This window comes from Pangasianodon hypophthalmus, chromosome 18 (genome assembly GCF_027358585.1).
Source record: "Pangasianodon hypophthalmus isolate fPanHyp1 chromosome 18, fPanHyp1.pri, whole genome shotgun sequence".
Classification (NCBI taxonomy): domain Eukaryota; kingdom Metazoa; phylum Chordata; class Actinopteri; order Siluriformes; family Pangasiidae; genus Pangasianodon; species Pangasianodon hypophthalmus.
The window spans coordinates 13,042,638-13,066,830 of record NC_069727.1 but is presented as its reverse complement, the minus strand read 5'-3'; the positions used below and the strand labels follow the sequence as shown (position 1 = coordinate 13,066,830).

The 24,193-nt window shown below is 36.9% G+C and overlaps 2 protein-coding genes across 3 annotated transcripts; both read left to right on the top strand.

The window, feature by feature from the left end:
- Positions 1-850: 850 nt before the first annotated feature.
- On the top strand, positions 851-14,084 carry LOC113532053 (solute carrier organic anion transporter family member 1C1). 2 transcript variants are annotated; one of them, XM_026923158.3, is made up of 15 exons: positions 851-1,218; positions 3,317-3,428; positions 3,579-3,720; positions 4,389-4,521; positions 4,626-4,753; positions 5,026-5,178; positions 6,002-6,100; positions 6,325-6,561; positions 6,775-6,939; positions 7,755-7,950; positions 8,269-8,434; positions 9,105-9,289; positions 9,421-9,485; positions 10,893-11,010; positions 12,216-14,084. In XM_026923158.3, the coding sequence occupies exons 2-15, from the start codon at positions 3,324-3,326 to the stop codon at positions 12,415-12,417; spliced, it is 2,094 nt and encodes a 697-aa protein (XP_026778959.1). In that variant the 5' UTR covers positions 851-1,218; positions 3,317-3,323; the 3' UTR covers positions 12,418-14,084. The 2 variants fall into 2 exon arrangements, with proteins under 2 accessions (XP_026778959.1, XP_026778956.1); XM_026923155.3 differs by having other exon boundaries at positions 851-3,428.
- A 3,448-nt stretch (positions 14,085-17,532) lies between these two features.
- On the top strand, positions 17,533-19,959 carry LOC113531721 (calcitonin gene-related peptide 2). The gene is made up of 4 exons (XM_026922587.3): positions 17,533-17,639; positions 18,240-18,328; positions 19,004-19,138; positions 19,585-19,959. Exons 2-4 carry the CDS (start codon positions 18,249-18,251, stop codon positions 19,763-19,765), a joined length of 396 nt encoding a protein of 131 aa, XP_026778388.3. The 5' UTR covers positions 17,533-17,639; positions 18,240-18,248; the 3' UTR covers positions 19,766-19,959.
- The last annotated feature ends 4,234 nt before the right edge of the window (positions 19,960-24,193 follow it).

The following is a 24,193-nucleotide window of genomic DNA, read 5'->3' as shown; positions in this document are numbered from 1 at the left end:
TTGGACTGAAGGTGAAACGGGTTTTATTGAATGCCAAATGAATGTAGAGATGCATGAGGAAGAAGTGTGGCTTGGCAATTCTGTTGAAGCCGGGATTCGAAAGCGGGCCAGCAGAATGAGAATCGGACACTCTGCCCATGAGTCACAGGGGAGGGTAAACAAGGGGGAGTGCAAGCGTGGCTTAGTGTTACTGTCAAGGCCGGGGCTTGAACAAAATGTGGACAAAATGTGTAGGCCGATTAGTGTAGGCCGATTAGTGAAAAATATTTTTAACAAAATCCAAGATGATGGAAAATCTAATCAGGCAAAAATTAACATTGTAGGGTGCACTGAACTCATCTCTACCCAGGGAATCCAGTGATGCCTGGCTTTTAAATTTTGCACACACAAAATTTCAATTTTGGTGCAAAACTCATGACCATAAATGTACTTCCAAATTAGGCCCAAATTTGACCTGATGGTTACACTAGAGCGTTGCCAACACTTGGCCCAAATTTGGTCAGAATGTTCCTTAGACCCTCCCCAATCAGTGTGTCAAATTTCACAACTTTTTACCAGACAGTTCTAAGGGCTCCCATGGACACACTAGCAAGAAGAAGAAGAAGAAAAAAACATAGAATAACAATAGGGTGCCCATGCATTTTCGGTGCTTGTCCCTATAATAATAATAATAATAATAATAATAATAATAATTATTATTATTATTATTATTATTATTATTATTATTATTATTATTATTATGTGAATGCAACAGACTTTTAGGGGTACCTGGGTCTCTCTCTGTCTCTCTCTCTGTCTCTCTTTCTCTCACACTCTCTCTGTCTTTCTGTGTGTGTGTGTGTGTGTGTGTGTGTGTGTCTGATCAGGGCAGATATTCAAAAGACAGCTAATTCCTCCAATCGCAACAAACCCTCACTTCTCTGTATTTCTCTTCTACAGCTCCCCCCCCCCAATTTTGTCTGTCTCTTGATCATTCTCCCCTCTTTACTCTCTCTCACTCTTTTACCTGCATTTATAGTACTTTGCTGCTCTGGCACTCATTTTTTTTCTTTGTTTCCTCCCTTCCAAATGATGCTTTCTGAGCACAACTTGACAATGCAGTATGCTTTTGTGTAGTTTTCTTGGAATCTGCTTGAAGATACTGAAATTTGATCTTCATTAGGTAAAGAGTTTGGAAGGTATCTATCTGGTTAAATCGAAATCACATGGTATCATAAGGTGAGTATCATGACTCTAAAACGACTTGAATTGTTTGTTTCCAAAACATGAAACATCAAATTTATGAATCATCTTGTCAATGAAACGGAAGTCATTGCATGGGTCATTGCATCAGTGGTGGAAAGAGTACCAAACACAGTGACTTCATTTGAGCAAAAGTAAAAATAGTGATCAAGAAAATGGCTGAATTACTAAAGTAAGAGGAAAAAAGTTATTAAAAAAGTTGTCTGGTGAAAAACTACTTAAGTAATTACTTTTTTATATGTCTGCATTTGACAAGTAATTAGAAAATGTTCTGTACCTGTGGAATGCATTTTTGCGCTTATGTCTAACTATGTTGAACACCACCTCAATTATCAACAATATATAAAGAATGTTATGTTAACTGGCTAGCTAACTTAACCAAATGCTGATGGGGTTTCACTTGATTGCTAGGTTTGATAGCAGGCTAGGTAGCTTATGTTAATTTATATATGTTTCTAACTACACAGTTTACTATCTAGCAAGAGGCCTGAGCTGTGTAATTTCAATATCTCCATGGGTTTTGGCTCACATAGTTTGCAGATTCTTATTATAATGTTTCCTTTGAAACATATAAAACTGAATATACCTGATATATATGGTTAAAATTTCTGTTACTGTGAATAGTTAAATGAATAGAAGATGAACCGATCTCCAAAAGGCATAAAGTCAAAGATGAAACATTCTTTTCAACATTTAAGCAAGATTAATGCATTATTTTTGTTTTGTGAAATTTTAGCATAAAAAAAGAAAAGGTGCACAATGCAAAAGTTTAAGCACCCCAAGAGATTTTAGCTCTCAGATAACTTTTTCCAAGGTCTCAGACCTTAATTGGCTTGTTAGAGCTATAGTTTATTCACAGGCATCATTAGGAAAGGCCAGGGGATGCAAAACTCAAAGATTCATAAATACTCTGACCATGGGCTCCTCTAAGCAGCTGCCTACCACTCTGAAAATTAAAATCATTGATGCCCACAAAGAAGGAGAAGGCTGTAAGAAGATAGCAAAACATTTTCAGGTAGCCATTTCCTCAGTTTGTAATGCAATTAAGAAATGGCAGTCAACAGGAAAGGTGGAGGTGAAGTTAAGGTCTGGAAGCCTGGGGACTGATGAAGTTAAAAAAAAAAATTTGGCCACAATGAGCAAAGATATGTTTGGAGAAAAAAAGGGCACAGAATTTCATGAAAAGGATAATGACCCTAAACAGACCTCAAAATCTACCTCAATAGGCACAAGCTGAAGGTTTTTTTCGCATGGCCCACACAGTCTCCCAACCTAAACATCACTGAAAATCTGTGGATAGACCTCAAAAGTGCATGCAAGATGGCCCAAGAATCTCACAGAACTAGAAGCCTTTTGCAAGGAAGAATGGCTGAAAATCCCCCAAACAATAAGACTCTTAGCTGCCTACAAAAAGCATTTACAAGCCGTGATGCTTGCCAAGGGGGGGTGTTAGTAAGTATTGACCATGCCACTAATGCCAAAACTTTTGTTTGAAACTGTAAAAGATGGAAATAAAAAAGTAATCTTGCTTAAAACTTTATGCCTTTAACTTTAATCTTTAACTTTATGCCCTTAAGAAATCCAGTCATCGTTTACTTGCTTAGCTATTCACATTAACAGAAATTTTGACCAAGGGTGCCCAAACTTTTGCATGCCACTGTATGTATTATGTACAGTTATTCATTGTTGCTATAGAATCAGTTCTATAGATTTTATTAAAATTCACTGTTAACTGATAAAAGCCAACCATTTTTGTAATATCTTTGTTAGTTTCTTAAATTGATTCTTAAACTGGCTACCAAAATAAAATAAAATAAAATAAAATGAAATAAAATAAAATAAAATAAAATAAAATAAAATAAAATAAAATAAAATAAAATAAAATAAAATTAATGGGTTGGCAGTGAAAGTCTTATACTGCTTATAGCAAGAAACAGCCTTTTATTTTATATACAAAATCCCAACCTCTTTTGCTGTTTCTTCTAATAATTAATATTGCGTAATATGATATTTTCTAACTTTAATAATATGCTATAACTGCTATATTGCTACTTCGTCTACTAATATTTTCTAGCAACAAAATGGTTGATACAACAGAGGGGGATAATGCAACAATCACGAGTCAACAGACAGTTTGTGTCCCTGACAAAAAAAATGCCAGAGACCCCTTCTGCTCTACTCTTAAAGTAAGTTTGTGCAAGTGTGTAGACTTTTGTCATTTTTTTTCAATGTACCCTAATGTACTATTCAAAACTCACGGAGATGCAAATGACTTGCCTAAGGACAAGAACAGGTAGCTGTTGATCCTGTGATTCTCTCTCCTATGAATCCTGCAGATGTTTATCTTGTCACTGGCTTTTACGTATTTCACCAAGACTTTGTCTGGCACCTACATGAAGAGTGTCCTTACTCAGATACAAAAGAGGTTTGACCTGTCCAGCACTCTCGTTGGCTTCATCGATGGCAGTTTTGAGATGGGTAAAATATGCTGTGTGTTTGTGTGTGTGTGTGTGTGCGTGCGTGCCTACACACCGTCATTATTTATATTAGGAGGGAAGGAGGGAGTTTGACTAAAAATATGCATAGCAAAATCATTTAGACCTAGGGAGTTTCTTCACATTTGAATTGGAAATAGATCTCCAGTTGGATTGGGATCTAAACCTGGACTAGGGGCTCTATACACAAAACCTAGGCAGAAGTGTTAAATAATTGTAGTGCAGGTGGTAATTTGGTAAAAGATAAAATCGTCTGTTGGTTTTAGCTAGTATGTGTGTTAAAGTGAAGTTACATAAATAGTGAGCATCCATGATACCCGGTTGTGAGAAATCAGACTTATTACACTACGCTTGAGGTCAGGGAAATAGTGTCTTACCCCTCACCACCCCTCTTGGAAGGTGGAAACACACATTTTGGACTATAAAGGATTAGAGAAACACATGGCACTGCAAATTATAAATGCATTGGCATGAAGATAGTACCTCCAGACTTTTAGCATTTAGACTCAGCCCAGGAGCAAGACAAAGACCAGGAGACTAATGCACAAAGGGTCAAGAAATACCACACATAGGAACAGAAAGTCCAAGTGCGTCTAATATTCTGTGTGTGAGAATAATTTTCTGTTAGTTGTCTGTCTTTTCTCTTTTAAGGTAATCTGCTCTTTCTGGCTTTAGTAAGCCATTATGGGGCAAAATTGCACAGACCCAGGCTGATAGGATGTGGTTGTTTTCTGATGAGTCTTGGTTCTGCTGTCACTGGGCTACCTCATTTCTTCATGGGACGGTAAGTTTTAATTCAGTGATGATTTGTAGACTTTTCTGTATCTGTTTGGCATGCAGTTTGATTAAATAAAGCAGTATATTTTTCTTTGTTTTACAATTCTGCAGGTACAAATATGACACAATGATACCAGACTCAGTAAATCAAACTGTCAGTATTGTTGCCTGTCAAGATTTCAGAATGCAAAGCAATTACCTGGATATACACCTAGAGCATTCACAGGGTTTCAAAGCAGGTAACATATTATCTGTTAACATGTCAGGTGTACTAAGACCTTAATGCTTTAAACTCCAAGGTCTCACTGTCAGGTCTGGACCCCTTCCTCACTCTTGTACCTACATACTTTAGCTATTCTCTTAGTTTCCAGGTACAGTAGGTACTACATAATTGAGAGTAAGTAATGAATAATATGTTTTAAGGTGAATAACTTTAAAGGGTTAATTAGCATAAAATCTAAAGTATCAAAACTAAATTTAACAGACTTGTTAACAAATGTTGCATTTGTAGGCGCAGTCTGTTTGGAAGAACCTGGATCTAACCTGTGGGTTTATGTGTACCTGGGGAACCTCCTCCGTGGGATAGGAGAAACACCACTCATGCCCCTGGGGATCTCATACATCGATGACTTTGCAAAAGCAGAGAACTCTGCATTTTACATAGGCAAATTATATTTAAAAAATATTTTAGACACCCAAGTACAACTTACACAAAGACTTAATTTTTGAAACGCAATCTCTCTCTCTCTCTCTTTCTCTCTCTCTCTCTCTCTCTCTCTCTCTCTCTATATATATATATATATATATATATATATATATATATATATATATATATATATATATATATACATGGATGTGCTGTTAGAAAAGACAAAATAATAACTTCCAATGTACAGTATGGGTTTTGAGTTTAGCCTTATGTAAATCTTCCAGTATTGCTTTAGAAAATATTTATACTAAAGGCCCAATGTACTCTATAAATTAAGTGTTAACAAACAAACAAACCCTTCCAGTAGACATTTTCCATTTTTGGGACAGTTAAATTAGACTAATATTAGAAAAATATTAGTAATTTAGTAAAAACAACATAAAGTGTCTTAGTAAGGTGTTGGGCTAGGTCCAGACACCAGAACAGCTTCAACATGCATTGGCATAATTTCTACACCATTCTTCCAAAAGATATTGCCTCAGCTAGTGTTTTGATGATGGTGGTGGAGAGTGCTGTCTCATTTTTTTTGCGCTGTCTCATATTGTGCTGAACCCAAACCATGTCAGCAAATGCTGCAGCATAACAGAGCTTCTGTTTTTTCCTTTATATGTTCATCTCTATATTCAAAGCATGTATAACAACATTCTATAAGTAAAGGTTGTTTTAAAGGCAAAAACCATGCACATGATTAGTGTGTTCAGTATTTTATCATGTATGATTTTTACATAATTAATTTGAAAACTGATCACTGTTTTTCTATCAAAATCTCTATTGACAGCATGCCTCCATGCAGTAGCACTCGTGGGTCCCATGTTTGGCTACGTATTGGGCTCCTTGGTTTCCAAACTGTATGTTGATATCGGATTTGTCGACACTGGTAAGTCCTGCTTTTTTTTTTGTTTGTTTGCTTTATTGCTTTACAGTATGTTTCTAGTGGTGAAGTTTTGCTCTTTCTGTTTTGTTTTGTTGCACAGTATACACATTGTCCCTGATTATTGTGTGTGCATGCAATTGGATCGTTACTACTTTATATATAATCAATCATTATTGCATTATTGCTTGGCTGAGTATGCATGTTGTTAGATTTTATTTTTTTTTTAGAGACAGTGACCATCACTCCAAAGGACATCCGGTGGGTGGGTGCCTGGTGGCTGGGTTTTTTTGTGTCATCTGCCCTCATGCTCCTTGCTGGCATTCCTTTCTGGTTTCTCCCTCGCTCTTTACTCAAGCGAGATGAGGAACAATCCCACAGGGACAATCCCAGCTCTCAACCTGGCAACCAGGAGCATACTGTACATTCTTCTGTGTTATATATAAAACTGGCTGACACTGCAAAAGGCAAATGGCTTCTTTTTTTTGTCCCGTATAATTTATTCAATGTAGACACATAGTAGTCCTTTAGAGGTATTTAATATAACCAGTTTGAAGGTTTTGTTGTTTAGTTATGTAAACATACTGAATGTCTTTTAAGCATTTGCCTTTTAGTCAGTAATAAGTCAGGGTAAATAGTAGCAAACATTACAAAACAATAACCTCTGTTTAAATGTGCAGGTTTCTTGTCCTCACTGAAGAAGCTCTTGGGAAGCCCTGTTTATACCCTTATCCTCTGTGAACAAGTCCTGATTTTCAGTTCTTTAATTGGCTTCTTCACCTTTAAGGCCAAATACATTGAGCAGCATTTTGGTCTGTCCTCCACCAGAGCAAATTTCCTCATTGGTGAGTAGCTCACGTTAGAAGCAGATACAAAGCCTATTCACGTACACTATATGGCCAAAGGTTTATGGACACCTGATCGTCACACCCATATGTGCTTTTTGAACATCCCATTCCAGATTTAGTCCGCCTTTGCTGTTATAATAACCTCCACTATACTGGAAGGCTATCCACTAGATTTTGGCTGTGGGGATTTAGTGAGGAGCATTAATGAAGTCAGGCAACGATGTTGGGTGAGGAGGCCTGGCGCACGGTCAGCGTTACTGTTCATCCCAGAGGTGTTCAGTGGGGTTGAGGTCAGGGCTCTGTGTAGGCCACTCGAAATCTTCCACACCAACCTTGGCAAACCATTGCTTTGTGCACAGAGGCAGTGTCATGCTGGAACAGGTTTGGGTCTCTTGGTTCCAGTGAAATGAAATCTTAATGCTACAGCATGCAAAGACAGTCTATACAATTGTGTGCTTCCAACTTTGTGGCAACAGTTTAGGGAAGAACCACATATGGGTGTGATGGTCAGGTGTCCACAAACTTTTGAACTTTAGCTCAACTGGATTTTATTTTCATTCTTCCATATAACTTTTATTAACATTCTTCTGTATAAACATATTTTTTTCAATACACAAAAATAGAGTAGCAAATTACACAGGACTACATAAAATGCATATACACAATGGTGTAAAATAGGTGCAACAATATATAACAAATACACAGGAAAATAAATGCACAGGACATTGCATGCTAACTGTATGTGATCAGAGGAAACACTAATTCCATGTGATCACTGAAGCTAAAGTTCTGGCACTCTTTCTATGTACTAGGTTTGATAAACATGCCTTTATCAACTTTGGGGATGTTGCTGGGTGGCTTGCTGATGAAGAGGTACAAGCTGGGTTTGCTATCAGCAGCCCAGCTCTCCTTCTTCACTTCTTTCTTGGTCATCCCCCTACTGCTCCTGCAGTTCATGTATAAGTGTGACAACATACGCCTGGCTGGTGTTACCGTCTCTTATAATGGGTACTGTAACCTAATCATATCAAGTCGGTTTCCAGCATCGATTTGTTACAGAAAGAAGAAAAAAAAACATAATGGATAAAATCCAAGACTTTGTTTAGTATTGCTAATTTCAAGATTAGTACCTCATTACATATATGACCTAACAAATCCTTTTAATTTCTCAAAATAGCTGAAAATTGAGTGCTGTATACTGTGTCTTTGGAGGACATTGTTGTAAACTTCTGATGAGTTTAACTTGCTTAATATAATTTTTTTGTGTGTGTCTTTAGGCAAATAGCTAAATTCTAACTCAGTCCTCATCTTTATCTCCCCAATCAGCACACCCCAGATTTCATATGATGAACAAACGCTGTTCTCACAGTGTAACCAGAACTGTTCATGTTCTGCAGCAAAGTGGGATCCAGTGTGTTCTGATGATGGCATTACATTCATGTCTCCATGTCTGGCAGGATGTACAAGCTCCACAGGACAGGGCAAAAATACGGTAACAATTTCACAGTGGGAGAAAAATTTAAGGCAGGGCACTACAGATGAATATTATTATTATTTTTTTTTTAACGAAAATCCACAATTAATCTTTGCCAGTGAATTGTTGATAATATTTCAAGTATTTTTGCAAAAAAATTGCATTTATTTATTCAAATGAGACTTTGTCTAATTTAATATATCTATATTTGCATAGTTCTTTATAAAAACATAAATCTAGTCTTTGAATATTAGAATTAAAGTGTTCATTTCACTGTAAAGTAAATGACACTCCCCCGAGGAAGACTTTTACAGAACAATTTGTTGGAGTGTATTTACTGTTTATTCAACAAAATATCATGTGTGTTGAGTTAGGATCTTACACTAGATGTACTGTCTTTTCAATTAATTCAGAGAATATTTTGTAAAGATACTGTATAATTGATCAATCTTCCCCATTTATGCAAAACTATGTCACTGGATCCTGACCTTAACAGTAAGTTACATAACTCCTCTTATAAAATCAAAAATCAGTCTTACTTTGTGATACATAAACCAATTATTTTCATTCTTATAAGTCATTTTAGAAGATTAAAAGTGTGTGTTTAGGCAATGTGATTCCAGGATATGGAACAGAAGTGCAAAAAAAAAAAAAATCCTCATTATTTGCCTTCACCTTTTTTCTGCAGGTCTTCCACAACTGCAGTTGTGTGTTGAACCTGTCCCCAGTAGAGGGCAGCACCTCTGTGTCTCTTGGACAGTGTCCTCCCACTCCAGTGTGTAGTCGAAGTTTGATGTTATATATGGCCACATTTGGCATTACTTCTTTCGTTAAAGGTCTGGGAATGACACCTGTGTTCATGGTCATGATGCGGTTAGTGAAAAATAATAATAATAATTTAAAAAAAAAAAAATGCTCCAAGGCGCCATGTTATTTTTCTCTTCCGTGACATAAAAATTGCAGTATTCTACAGCATCAAACTTTACTAATTGGATGTATTGCAGGTGCATCTTTCCTGATCTAAAGTCACTGGCCATTGGCATTCAGACTCTAGCAATAAGAACTCTAGGTAAGGGGGTTTTCATACGTACAGTGGGGTCCAAAAGTCTGAGACCTCTGCCTCTATTTTGCGAGCTTTACAAATTCAATACAAAATGTTTAATTACATACAGTATAATATTATATTATTAGATATAACTTGAGTGAAAAGTAACATTTTATAAAATATTTACATGAATTTTTTTTCGTATTTGGTGTGTCTCCTTTTTGCTTTAATGACAGTTTGCACTTGGAATGGACTCCACAAGTTTGTATAAAACCTGATGATTCATGTTAGATCCAAACCATAGAAGTGTTATCTGAACACATTCTTCAGTGGAAGGGATAAATCTCAAGGAATATCTGACCTTTTGTGCAAAGGAATTACAAATGTCACAATGTCACAAATTGGCTTAAATTTAAACAGTGACTAACAAATCTTGAATATTGAAGTATTTCTTTGTTTTAATTATTTCTTTAGAACTTTCTGTTTATTCCATACACCAATCAGCCATAACATTTAAACCACCTGCCTCATATTGTGTAGGTCCCCCTGTAGAGCCGTTAAAACAGCTCTGACCTGTCGTGGCATGGACTGTACAAGACCTTTGAAGGTGACAGTGTGCTGTGGTATCTGGCACCAAGTCTATACCAGCAGGTCCTTTAAGTCCTGTAAGTTGCTAGGTGGCGTCTACATGGATCAGACTTGAGCATCCCACAGGTGCTTGATCAGATTGAGATCTGGGAAAGTCAACACCTTGATCTCTTTGTCATGTTCCTCAAACCATTCTTGAACAATTTTTTCAGTGTGGCAGGGCGCATTATCCTGCTGAAAGAGGCCACTGCCATTAGGGAATACCGTTGCCATGAAGGGGTGTATTTGGTCTGCAACAATGTTTAAAAATGTGGAACATGTCAAAATAACATCCCCAGGAAAGCGATACACACACACTGGCAGTCCGTGTCTGTTTTGGAGTTGCTCTGACCCAGTTGTCTAGCCATCACAATTTGCCCTTGTCAAAGTCACTCAGGTCCTTATGCTTGCCCATTTTTCCTTCTTCCAATAGATCAACTTCGAGAACTGACTGTTCTCGCTGCACTTGCTGCCTAATATGTCCCACCTCTTGACCGGTGCCATTGTAGCGAGAAAATCAATGTTATTCACTTCACTTGTCAGTGGTTTTATTGTTATGGCTGATCTGTGTACATCCATCCATCCATACGTACATACATGTAAGCCAAACACATTAATTGAGAGACATCCTCACGTTCATCATTTATTTTAATAATATCTATTGCCTCTCATCTTTACTGACATCCCAGTATTCCTTACTCTTTTTAAAAGATAGATAAATAGCTTTTCCATATTTCTTTTTAACCATTTTAACATTTTGGATGAAATATTTGTTTGGGCGATCTGCCTCTTTCTTGTCTGTAGCTGGTATTCCATCTCCAGTGTATTTTGGATCTGTGATTGACTCCACCTGTTTGAAATGGAGCATGAGGAGCTGTGGAAGCCAAGGGTCCTGCCACATGTATGATACAAACATGTACAGGTCTGTGTGTCTATGTGTGAGTCTATGTGTGAGTTAGGAAGTAGCTGAGTAAAAAGAAATGAAGCTATTAATTTAGTAATATTTCCAGGAGATTGAAGCTTGAGGTTTTAAAAATGTATTTAATTTCACTTAATTATTCATTTCCATTTCAACACAGCTTGATGGTTAAGGGAACAGATCTTTCATGGCTTAGATCTTATGTAACTGAGAAATATCAGTTTTTAAATGTTAATGATGAAATCTGTATGTTACCTATTTATACAATAATTTGTATGTATTAGCTAGATCTAAACCTGGATTTCTGTAAAGCTGCTTTGAGACAATGTCTTTGGTGAGGTTCCCCTGCCTCCATTTTCACCCCCAATTGGTCACCAATTTCCACCCACCAGCCAGATCTCCTCTATCATACAGCTACCAAAGAGGGAGGGTGAAAGCTAACATGTGCTTCCTCTGAGACATGTTAAACCAGCCAACTGCATCTTTTCAAACTGCTGCTTGGCTGCATTACAGGGCAGCATAACACACTCAGATGAAAGCTCTATCTGCCCTGTTCTGCGTACATGAGTTCACAGATGCCTCGTGTCATTGTGATTGACAGGGAAGAGAGAATATACCATCCCTCCCACCCACGCATGGCCAGTTTTGCTCCCTTGGCTCCAGGCCATGGATGACTGTGGCAACGTCTGGGTATTTGTTATATCAATCCAATTATTTTTAAGTAAAAAAACAGAAATACTAAAAAACCTGATACATAACTAAGATATACACCGCAATATCAGTTATTCCTAGCCTTTAATAAATATTGCCAACTGCAATTATGGTGCAGCTGGTATGGTGAAGCAGCATGTAGTGTTGCCACCTCACAGCTCCAGGGTCCCCAGTTTAATACTGAGCTCTGGTTACTGTTTGTGTAGAGTTTCACATGTTCTCCCCGTGTCCATATGGGTTTCCTCTGGGTTCTCCAGTTTCTTCCCACCTCGAAAAAATATGGCACTAAATTGCTCGTAGGTGAGAATGATTGTGTGAACGTGTGTGTGCGCTTGGTGCCACGTGTATTCTCACCTTACTCCCAGTGCTCCCGGGAAACACTCCAGTTCCACCACAATACCGACCAGCTGTAATGGAAGATGAATAATGAATAAACCAAATATTTAGCCATTTTGTTCTTCTTCCACAGTAATGATCTTTTTTCCATCTTATAACAGAATTGTCTTCCTGGGCCTGACGACAGGTATATTTGGCTGCTCTCTGCTTTTTGACCTTGCTATGGTTGTGCTGTTGAGAAATCAATTCCGTATGGAAGCAGTGCGAACCCACCAGGATGAAATTGAACTACAAGGCCCAAATCAACAGTGTAATGATGGAACAGAGTCCCACAGCCTCAGCAGAAACACCAGAGAAGTTTAAGGATGAGGCTAATGGGTAGAATAATGTGTGATCTGAGTTTCTTCAGCCCCATGGAAAGAAACACGATCCAGAATGCAGAAGATAGTTGAGCATGGAGGCAAAAGTACCTGGTGTAGCCTAATTCAGTCACTATGCCACTATATGGTATTCCCAACTTTATGTTCTCTAGAAAAAGTTGTAGCATTTTGCATTCACACGTTATTAAATGTTTCTCTGTTCAGGAAAGATGTCTGGAATTTTAACTCCCGTCAACAGTTTTACTGTCATTTTTTATTTCGTCATCACACTGAAGCACACTTCAGCCACAGCTCAATTATATTCCAGCATCTCTTCTGTTGCCCCAAGTTAAATTACTTTCCTAATTTAATAAAATGATCTGGTGTCAATAGCTGCTTGTGTTATGAGCAATTCAGTGCGTGGGTGCTTGAGCTGTATAAGCCATGCTTTTGTGTGTGTGTGTGTGTGTGTATTTGTGTGTGAGTAAGAGAGAATGGGAAACATGAACATGCTGTAAATAATTAGTTGGAGTAATGGAAAGTATAGATTCACTGTAACATACTGTATGTACCCATCTTATTATCAAACAGCTCACATGTCAGTGTACATAAGCTTCCTCCGCTCCTTTGGCTGGATAAGATTTGATGTTGCATTTAGCATTTCATGCTCATAATCTGAGGGGCAAAGTCCATGAGTATTCCAACCTCACCCCCTTCACACTGTCATATGCACTTATTAGGGACATAAACAAATACATTTTTTGGATTGAACAAATAAAGGATACAAATACAGACATAAATAGGAGCTGCATTCTCTACAGACTAGAGATCATGCTGGATGCAATAAAAAAAGTTGGTGAGCATGGGACAAACATTAACATATGAGTAGGAGATTTAGTAGGCTATTTTTTTTTGTCTGTCATAAGTGGTTTGCTACAGTAGCTACATCTTAAACAATGTCTTACTTAGCTCCAAAATAAGATCATATTCATACCACATTTGTGTTTAAACTGGTCCAAACATTCACAAAAGAAATACGTGGATATTTATAGAGCTGCCGCTCCAAATAGACCATGTAGACCACATGCTGTGCACAGGTCAGCATATCTCTGCGGCAGTCTCCAAAAAATTATCATTTAATTACATTTAATCATATTACCTTGAATGTTTATTCTCATTCCTAAATTAATTTTCTCCATTGAAATGCCCAAAAACTAAAGTAGATCTGATAAAATTAGGTGGCTATTGCTGTCAAGTATAAACAGCAGTTCCTTGATTTGGTAAAGACACTTTGGGAAAGGTTCCGTCCTCAGGTTGCCTCAGGGAGTTTTTTTTTTCCTTGCTATTGTCACTTCTCACTTGCTCATTAATAATGTGAATCTACTTCCGGATTTCTGTAAGGATGCTTTGTGACAATTTTTGTCTAGCATTACTTTCCCTGTCTTTTGCAGTAATTTTTCATATCTTACTGGCTAGTATTGCATATTCTCTGATATTCTGTCTATTAATGTAATCTATCTGCTCCGCTCTTGCTTCCCTACATACTGTAGCCCACGAGTCTTGTATCTTCAAGACATATCTAAAGAAGCAAACATCAGATACTCATCTAGCAAAAGAGGTGAACTATGTTAATATTTCATTTAGCATAAGAAGTGAAATATTTTATTTTTGGATGCTCTATAAAGCGGTCCAGCATTAAATAAAGAAATTTGCTTTCAAATGCATCAATGCCTTTTTTGTCCTTGGTTTACTGTCGTGCCTTTACTGAAGCATTTGTTCTCCAGTAAGGTCTGCATCCTATTCTTGGTCTACAATATGCTATTTACTGCTTTGAGTATTATAATCACCCAAGTACTTTGAAAAGCAGTTTGGGCAATGTGCAGCCTGGGCCACTTTTCATATTGGTAAACAGATTTACAGGTGAGTCCACAGATTTCAGTTCACTATCAAGAAATGCCTTTCATTCATTCATTCATTCATTCATTCATTCATTCATTCAATCAGTCAGTCAGTCATTTTTGGTAACCACATTATCATGGTCAGGGTTGAGGTGGACCCAAAGCCTATCCTTGTAACTCTGGGAGTAAGGCAAGGGAATTCACCCAGTCCATCACATAAGAAATGTCTTTATTGCATAAATTCTAATCATAATATTAAATTAATACTGTACATCCCCTCATCCTTCACTAAGAAAAACATTCTTCCTTATTGACTGTAAGCAAATGTTTGTTGGGAGTGTACTATTTGGATGAAATTCTTGATGTCATATTTAAGAAAAAATTAAGTGAGTGGTGTGCAAAAAGGATTTTCAAATAAATTCTACCTTTTTTTTTTTAATCTAAAAAAAAAAAACACCAAGATAATTTCAAGAACTTTCTCATTTAGAGTTTTATCAGAGAATTAGATAATTTAATTAGATTAGATTAGATAAGATTATATTTAGAGAATACATACCACAGATTCATAAATAATGAGCATTTTAGATTTTTAATTTTATTATTTGTATGTGTCCACATTCTTTTCTTAAGCAATAGGAAGAAAAGAAGATGAAGTCATTAATACTCCTATTCACTAATTAGAAATGGAAGTTTCGGTCCATTCAATTTTACATGTTATAAAATGTATCCTTAAATTTTATACTTATACAAAAACATCAATGTTGTAGAACATGTTGCAGTACCTTTTCTGTTAAGTGCACACAGGGCAGGTGGAGGATGGTTTGTTGTCCTCCTAGAACACTGGCTCTAAACCAGTAGGAGCTGTGTTTGGTCAAAATGGAGTGACGTACAATTCAGGCTGCTATGCTGGCTGAAGCTGCAAACATGGCTCCTGCAGGAACATGGTGAGCCAGTCTGCTCCAAATTAATATAATACTTTATATAAAAAAAGCAGTACACTGGGTTTGTGATTAATTGAATGCACCCAAATAAACTTTAGTTGTACACTGTGGACCAACATAAAGAACTTTTAGACCTTCTTCCTCCCAAATCTGGTATGGAATACTTTTTTTCCTCTTTTTCCAGACATTCCATGGTTGGATACTGAGTGAGGAAAACTCATCAGCAGTGTCCCTTGGACAGAAGCAGTTCTACTATGTTCTGTAACTGTATTGCTTTGGTAAGTTTTATGGTTAGTGATGGTTGGTTGTGATATTAGATGGGAAGGCAAAAATCTAATATCTATCAATATCTGGACAATGAAACTAATAGGTTTGAGCAATGCATTATATCTAAACATCCCATTTATGCCATAATAAGAATGATGTGGGGCAAACTATTCCACATACTCTAAATTGCCATCTGGCAAAAGGTACCAAAGCATTCGGGCCCTCATGGCCAGACTTTGTAACAGTTTCTTCCCCCAAGCCAACAGACTCTTCAGAGAGACTGGACTGACACCAACCCACACACATATACACCCACCCACACACACACATAACTGAATATCATTTCACTCCCTTTGCAATTTTTTGCATATTTCATTCCTAAATTGCTGCTCTAATACTGCAATCAAAATACTGTATTGACCACATGCATTTTTGCTGCTAGCTAGCATGTTATGTTTCTATGACTCACAGCATTTATTATATTGTAATATCTTTTTGCACCTTATTCCACACTAGAACTGTGTACTGGTCGGCACTGCTCTGTCCTTTACTGTGCCTATTGCCCTGTTTAGTAATTATTGTACTGCCTTTGCTGTTTGCACACGTTTGCACACATGTACTTTATGTAGTCCTGTGTAGATCTGAGTAGTCTTAGATAGTTCTGTGTAGTCTCATGTAGTTCTGTGTGGTTTTATGTAGCACCATGGTCCTGGAGGAACGTTGTTTCATTTCAGTGTGTACTGTACCAGCTGTACATGGTTGAAATGACAATAAAGCCACTTGAATTGACTTGACTTAAAATTATAGAATGCGAGCATTCATTATTTCAATTTTTTCTAAATCCTTTCAGTACTGTGTTTCCACAGAATATCACACAAACTAAAAAAACAAAACAAAAACTAAATGAATGGTTCTGCTGTCCGTCCTTTGGATTGGACAAAGTGTGCTTAGTCTATCTACTGTACATTTAGTTTCACTACTGATAGTAGACATGAGTGATAGGCTGCATGAATAGTCTGGGCTATTGAAGTCTTGAAGTTAGCCCTGTTAACCCCTGTATACAAGCTGTCCGTAGTTATGGTAAACTAGGAAAGTGGTGTACTTAGCCAAGTGTATAAGTGCTGTTATACTATTTGGTGTCACCCTGAGAAGGATGTGTTCCCCCTTTGATTCAGCTTGCTCCTCCCAGGTCTAGTATTATGACAATTTCTGTTGTTAAAAACACTATACAAATAAGATTAAAAACAAGGCTCAACTTAAAAAAAGTAAACATTTTAAGGATTTTACTGTTTCTGTCTGTCTCTATCTTTCCCTGTCTGCATATTTCATCTATGACTCAGTGCCTGTTTCACTGAATTATGAATTAAATTTGAGTGGAACATCATGGCTCAGGTAGAGGTGACAGTGACAGTGTCTGGCTGTGGTTTGTGGTTAAAAAATTAAGCCGAAGTTCTAGACCACAATCAAATGGGTGACAGAGTCATGGGTTTTCTCCAGTAGGTAGCTTATAGCATCTTTCCCTACAAGCTCTGACCTAAGAGCTTTAGGTCAGAATTATACAATTCAGTTTGATGGGGCAATCTGGTTCATGCTGGAGTGCAATATTACTCTTATCAGGTCCTCATTTTTCAGTATATGTTTGCTTACTTCAACTCCTGCTAAAATCTGAGTATTACCGTGTTTAAAGGAAAGCAAAATAAGGAGTGGTACAAAGCAAATAAAAAATTATTTGACTGCCCTTACATCACCTAGAGAATGTATGCAGGCCCAGTTAACAGCTAAGAGGGAAAGCTTTGAGTCCCTAATTCATAATTCCAGATTTAAGAAACTTTTATCACAGCAAAGCTTTATACCAAACTGAACAACCCACTGCTGTGAAGTCACTACCATCGATGATGAGGATGACAAAGAGGATGACGAGAGCTTGAGGATGTTTTTTGACCTGTGCTGTGGGTTTGAATTCTCCTCCCCAACCCGCTGCTCACATGGAAATTGAGGGCTATATTTGGAGAAGTGTGATGTCACAAGTGGTTGAGGGAGAAACCTATAACAGGCTTAGAGAAAACCACAGACATCACCAGTAACTTCTGCTGCTCTCACCTGCACCTAAACTAGGGAAGGTAAGTGTATTTTTTTTCTGCTGGAATCATTCTTATTGCTTCCCCAGGCTCTGGTAAATGTGGCATTATTTAAATAGGGCACGCAGTGAGCGTTTTAATCCTGCTGCCTTGTATTTTGCAGGTTTATGGTACAAAAAAAAAAACAGATAAGTTTTTTATATATATATTTTGCCAATTTTTGGTAATATAGGGAAGGAATAAAATAACATTTATTTGTGAAATAATGTTTTCTGGACTGTCATTCCAGATGTTGTTTTCATTATTCTTTACATATTCTGATACTGCTACTTAGTTTACAGAGTCATGCAATTTCCACAGCCTGCTCATTTTTACACACATAATATAGTTTATCCTTATCCTGCTGTTCTGCATGGTTTGTGTCATTCTGTTTGACTTGTTCTTTCACAGCCTATATTGTTTTTACACTACTTGCACGTTATGCAGTCCTGTGTAATTAATTCTGGATGCTCGTTATTTGTCCTCAAAGTATACATGTATATGAATATCTAAAAACAGACTTGACTTGACTACATCATTTATCCCATTGCACTGAAATTGCATTGATTGATTCTTAATCAGTCATTTTTTTCTACTATTCAGAATCCTGCCATGTATCATCTAAAATTGCCTGCCCTGCTTCTTCCCCTGCTTGTGCTGCTGCAGTGTGTGACCACAGCACCAAACAACAGGTGAGCAAATGGATCTGATGTGAATAATTGTTCCTGTGTAAAAAATCCTGAGTGTTGAAATATTAACACTTAGTTTATTTATTAAAAGTCTTGATGGTTGCAGGTTTTTTTTTTTTTTTTTTTTTTTTTTTTTACTCTTTAAAGGATGAATTAAACACGGTTAAATGTTGATTTAAAAGATTTTGCTGTGTAGAATTTTGTCTCAGGTATTACATATTAAATAGTGTTATGTGTTTTCTTATGTACTTTTTTTTTTAATCTATTTATGTATCAGCACTGACTCCTTTTGCTGGTAGTGCCTTTGCTTGATGGTAACTTCTGGCTGATCTAGCACAAAGACATGTTTGTATTCCACATAGACAAATAAGTACTTCTGTAAGTCGGTCTGGACTATAGCGTCTGCCAACTGTCATAAGATATCATATATATCATAAAAAACAAGTGCAGCTGAAAGGTGTACTGTTTTCAAAAACTGTAAGTGGAAGTGGAAATATAATAATCGGCTAACGTTTCCTAGAACGTGGAGATAGGTGCTCCTGCCCTGTTAGAGGCATTTACAATGCTCTGTAGAGTATGTGTTTGTCTTTGTGTATTGTATATAATTTTATCAATTTTGAAGGAACACTCTTGTTGTGAAATGCCTTTGTGTGCCCACTGGCTGATGTTTGCCTGTAGGTTTTCCATCTCCTCCACTGAGCAGGTGGATGAAAAGGTGGATGGGAAAAGATGGACGGCCCCAGGCTTGCTGATGAACCCTTTCCTCCAATTGGCAGGGTTGCGACCTGAGAGGGGACTCAACACAGTCAACAGGTGCTTGAGCGAAATGCTGAAAGGCTCTGACTGTGACCGCTGCACTACTGAAACTGAGAAAGTACTTTTGAGTGTGTTGCAGTTATATAATGTAATAAGGTGGAGAGATGTTTTTCCATTCTAGCCCTTTGTTTTGTTTTTCTCATGCATAAGTTTGATACAACTCTTCTTGGTGTGAACATGCTACCCTGGCAATTATTACAAACATCATTTATCATTGATATTGAAATTATTATCTTTGATTCCTGGTAATGATAATAATCAGTAAGTTAAATTGCTTTATTATGAATGACAAAATGAAATATTGATAATGGTGTTACAATATTTATTGAATAATACAGTATGCTTTGAAGTTCGATTAAAAATGGGGTTCTCTAACAAGCCTCTAACAACATCATAAGTTCCAGATCAAATCTAAGTATCTTCTTCACTTTGTATCTGATCAGCCTGCAGCACCACATACAGAAGAGAAGATGCAACACGGCCACATGTATGACCCAGAGGCTGGCCGACTTCCTCATTCGCTCCAGTAACACCGTTGGCACAGTCTACATCCCCACTAACATCGGCGCAAACACCTATGGCAGGAGGGACGTGTTCCAATCACCCAACTCACTGCCTCTTTAGTCTCCTCTTGAGTATATATACAAACACAGAGCCACTGTAACAAAATTGACCATAATAATGTTGATAATGAAGATGATGATGATGACAGTGACTCATCTGAGTGTTATTTTACTGTTTTATTTTCCCTGTCTGTGCCTTTTGTTATGTTACACACAACATCATAATGTACAGTATCTGCTGCAAACAAAAATAAAATGTGAACAATAATGTATTATTATATATTAATTATCCAATGAAAAGCAAAGTTTTTTTGTTTCATTTTGTAATAAAAGATTCTTAAAAGTACAATTCTGTGTGCAATGTCATTATAAGTAAATTTTGCATGTAAGTAAATATACAAGTAAATATTTCATCATGACACTCATTAAAAAAAAATACCACAGAAAATAAACATAAAGATGAATCAAGAACAACAGTTTCTGGCAGTGTTTCTAAATATGGTCTAAACATGGTGACCACACTACTGTAGTCATGTATCAAAAGGAAACATCTACATAAACCTAAACTCAATTATACTATTATATTATACAACATATTCTAAATGTACTGTATGTTTATGAACAAATATCATCTTAGAATCACAAGTCATAATGCACTATAAATATAATGACATTTCTTTTCTGTACATAATTTTTAAACTCCAATGAAATCTAACCACTACATTGTATATGATATTCCAAAATAAAAACGTTGTTGATCAAGCAGATATTTACATTTACAGCATTTATCAGATGCCTTTAGTGACTTATAGAAGTGCTCTTTAGTTTCTATTTAAAAAAAAGTACCCTCACAGTAGAATAAATAAAACTAAAATGCTGATAGAGAGGGTTTAGTGTGAGAGGACAGCAAAGAAAACAAAAGTGATTAGTATGTGTGTGTGTGTGTGTGTGTGTAGGTTTAGCGCTCACTTAAGTATTGTATGCGTGTTGAGCATATTCTGCAAACATATTATGCTTTTGGTCTGTAATTATCTCAAAAATGTGTCTGCCGCTGTATCATAGCCCTTGAATTTGCCCTTGTTTACATGAATGTGTTGAGAAGCAAATGCTTACCAACACTGTATGTCACTTTCTTTATGCTATTATTGCACCTCAAAAGCATTAGTCATCATTGAGCTTTATTATGTATAATAAAAGTAGTTCACCTCTGATCCTGTTTATCTGATCATACAGTAAACCCTTACTTATAAGAAAAAATAACACCAGCTCCACATCCAAGGCATCAATGGTGCAACAAAATGAGCTTGTTCAAAGTTCAAAATGTGTAGCGAGGTACTGTAGCGTTATGAAACGGGTCTGGGGATGAAATGAGTTCAGTCTGCTACAGAGCAGCTGTTGAACAGTACAGTAGAATAGAATGGAATTTGCTTTAAACACATCATGCCAGGCTAAAATAGCTAATACACAATGAGAACCATTTCAAATATACACTCACCATCCACTTTAATAGGAACACCTGTACAGCTGCTCATTCATGCCAATCATGTGGCAGGTTAAGAGCTTCAGTTAATGTTCACATCAAACATCAGAATGGGGAAAAAATCTCTGTGACTTTAACTGTGGCATGGTTGCTGGTACCAGATGGGCTGGTTTGAGTTTTTCAGAAACTGCTGGTCTCCTGGGATTTTCACACAGACCAGTCTATACAGAAGAGTTTACATAGAATGGTGAGAAAAACAAAAAAAAAACATTGAGTGAGTGACAGTAAAAAAAATAAGAAGCACAAAAATAAGAAGCAAGTGCGACAGCCAAAAAGAAAAACTGTGGCTGGTTCTGCAAGATCCTCATTAAAACTTACCAGCTAATTTCCTTATAGAACTGCACAAATTGTACCTGAGACTACTAATTTTTTTTTAAGCAAACGGTCATCACACCAAATATTAACTTTGTTTCATTTATCTGTTTACTGCTCTTTAACACTCAAGAACAGAAAGCCCAGATTAGATTTGCTAAAAAAAAAAAAAAAAACTCTAAAAAAGCCTGACCAGTTCTGATGCAAGATTCTTTGGACAAATGAAATCAGAATTAACTTGTACCAGAATGATGGGAAGAGAAGAGTATGGAGATACACATGATCCAATCCAATACATACCAGATCATCTGTCAAACATGCAGAGGCAGTGTTATGGCATGGGCATGTATAGCTGCCAATGGAACTTGGTCACTGGTGTTTATTGATGATGTGACTGCTGATAGAAGTAGCAGGATGAAGTCTGAAGTTTATGGAGCTATACTTTCTCCTAAGATTCAGTCAAGTGCTGCAAAACTGATAGGACGGTGCTTCACATTTTGCTTTCAACCCAAAACGTACCTCGAAAGCAACCCAAGAGCTTCTTAAAGCAAAGAAATTAAATGTTCTTAAATGGCTGAGTCAGTCACCTGACCTCAACCCAGCTGCACATGCTTTCACTTACTGAAGACAAATCTGAAGGCAGAAAGACCCACAAACAAGCAACAACTGAAGACGGCTGCAGTAAAGGCCTGGCAAAGCATCTCCAGGGAGGAAACTCAGCATTTGTTGATGTCCAAGGATTCCAGACTTCAGGCAGTCATTGACTGCAAAGGATTTGCATCCAAGTATTAAAAATAATCCTAATATTTATGATTATGTTGCTTTGTCCAATTACTTTTGAGCCTTTGAACATGGAGGGAACTCTGCAAAAATAAATGGCTGTAATTCCTAAACTGTTAATGCAATATTTTTTGTTAAACATCTTGAATTGAAAGTCTACACCTCATGCCTCATTTCAAATCCACTGTGGTGGTGTTTTGAGGAAAATTATGAAAATTGTGTCACTGTCCAAATACTTACGGACCTGACTGTATAACACCACAATAAGCATCCATTCTTACAGACCTAACTCACTTTTTGAATATGGTTAGATAATGATGTTTAAAATCTACTTTTAACAAATAAGCTGTCTTTACAGAAATATTCATAGCATGAAATTCATACAGTACAGAGTATGCATCTAAACAGTAAATTCATCTTACCTCGATCTTATCTTGACTTTGTCGAAAGATGACAGCAAGATGTGAAAAGTTCTAGGAGCATAAAAAGTGTGCGGTTTGCGTTGACTTGTCCCCATAGATGGAAGCATCACTTCAAATCACATAACAAAATTATTCACCTTTATTCTATGAAGAATCATTTCTATACTGATGGGTGTGGTCTCTTCCAGTGAATGGGTAAGTTAATGCAACTTTTCATTCACAATCGCAACCATCTTCATTACTCATGCATCACATATTTGTTGGCAATAGTAGTCATTTACTTCTCACAGTTACAGCATATCTATCATATCAGCATCCTTTGTACATTAGAGTCTATTGCCTTGGTAGGACAACTGCTGCCCGTAGGAGCCGTGCCTGCTCTGCCAGAAGTCATAAAGGACAGAAATAGAACAAGCACAGAAAACGGTTGTAATGTGAATGAATCAATCAGGATTGTGGAGCAGGGGCATGCCTCATATAACCACCACCACGCTGGCAGCAGTCCAGGCCGAGCCTGAAACTGATGAAAGTTTCTGTCATAAATTTCACACAAACCTTCAAGTGCCAAACCCAAGATGGCCATCTCTTATGATGAACTACAGATTTAAAAACACTGATGTTGAATGTTTCAGTGTCCTATGTTAGCTGGTACGTATCATCAATTCTTTATAAATGTCTTCATTTGATAGACATCCTTGTTATGACTCACTCCAGATCATTTGTAATAAATGGTATAATTATTATGACATAGGTAAACTGACTTCCACCCTAGTGTTACGCTCTTTCTCTTTCAATCCAAGTGTAACTAACAGTGGCATTGTCAGTGACGTTGATAAATTAGTGAATAATAGGTGGTTGTGGATAATTTGGTTGTTGTGATCTGCTGCAATGACGTGAGCATCTACATTCTCAGCGTCTGAGAGGTTAAAGTGTGTACACGCTTTTCAGGGAAATTAATATGCCTGGCAAGCATTGCCATCAGATCTATTTTTCATCTCAGATTGCGTGTAGAGAATAAACCAGTCTGAGTAACACTTTGACCTAAATGCTTTAAATAGTATAATTAGAGTTGGCTTGAGTGCATTATTTTCCTTATCAGCTTTCGGTACATTCATATTTTTATCCAATCTGAACATGTTAGCAACAGTTTAAGCATGGCTGAATAGAACACCCATAATTTTATATACCATTTGACAAGAAAGTAGGAAATATTTCACACCTATGTATAGTCATAAATTTACATATATATGAGTGTTTTTTCTTTCGTTGTTGTTGTGTTTTTTACATTCACATGAATAATTGCCAGTGCTCTGCTCATATTCTTTTTTAAATAATAAAAATGTAGGCCTTTGGATCTGAAAGATCAGGAATACAAATTAATGCTAAAATTCTGAGTACAGTCTACAGACTAGATTGTTTTTTTTTTTGTTTTTTT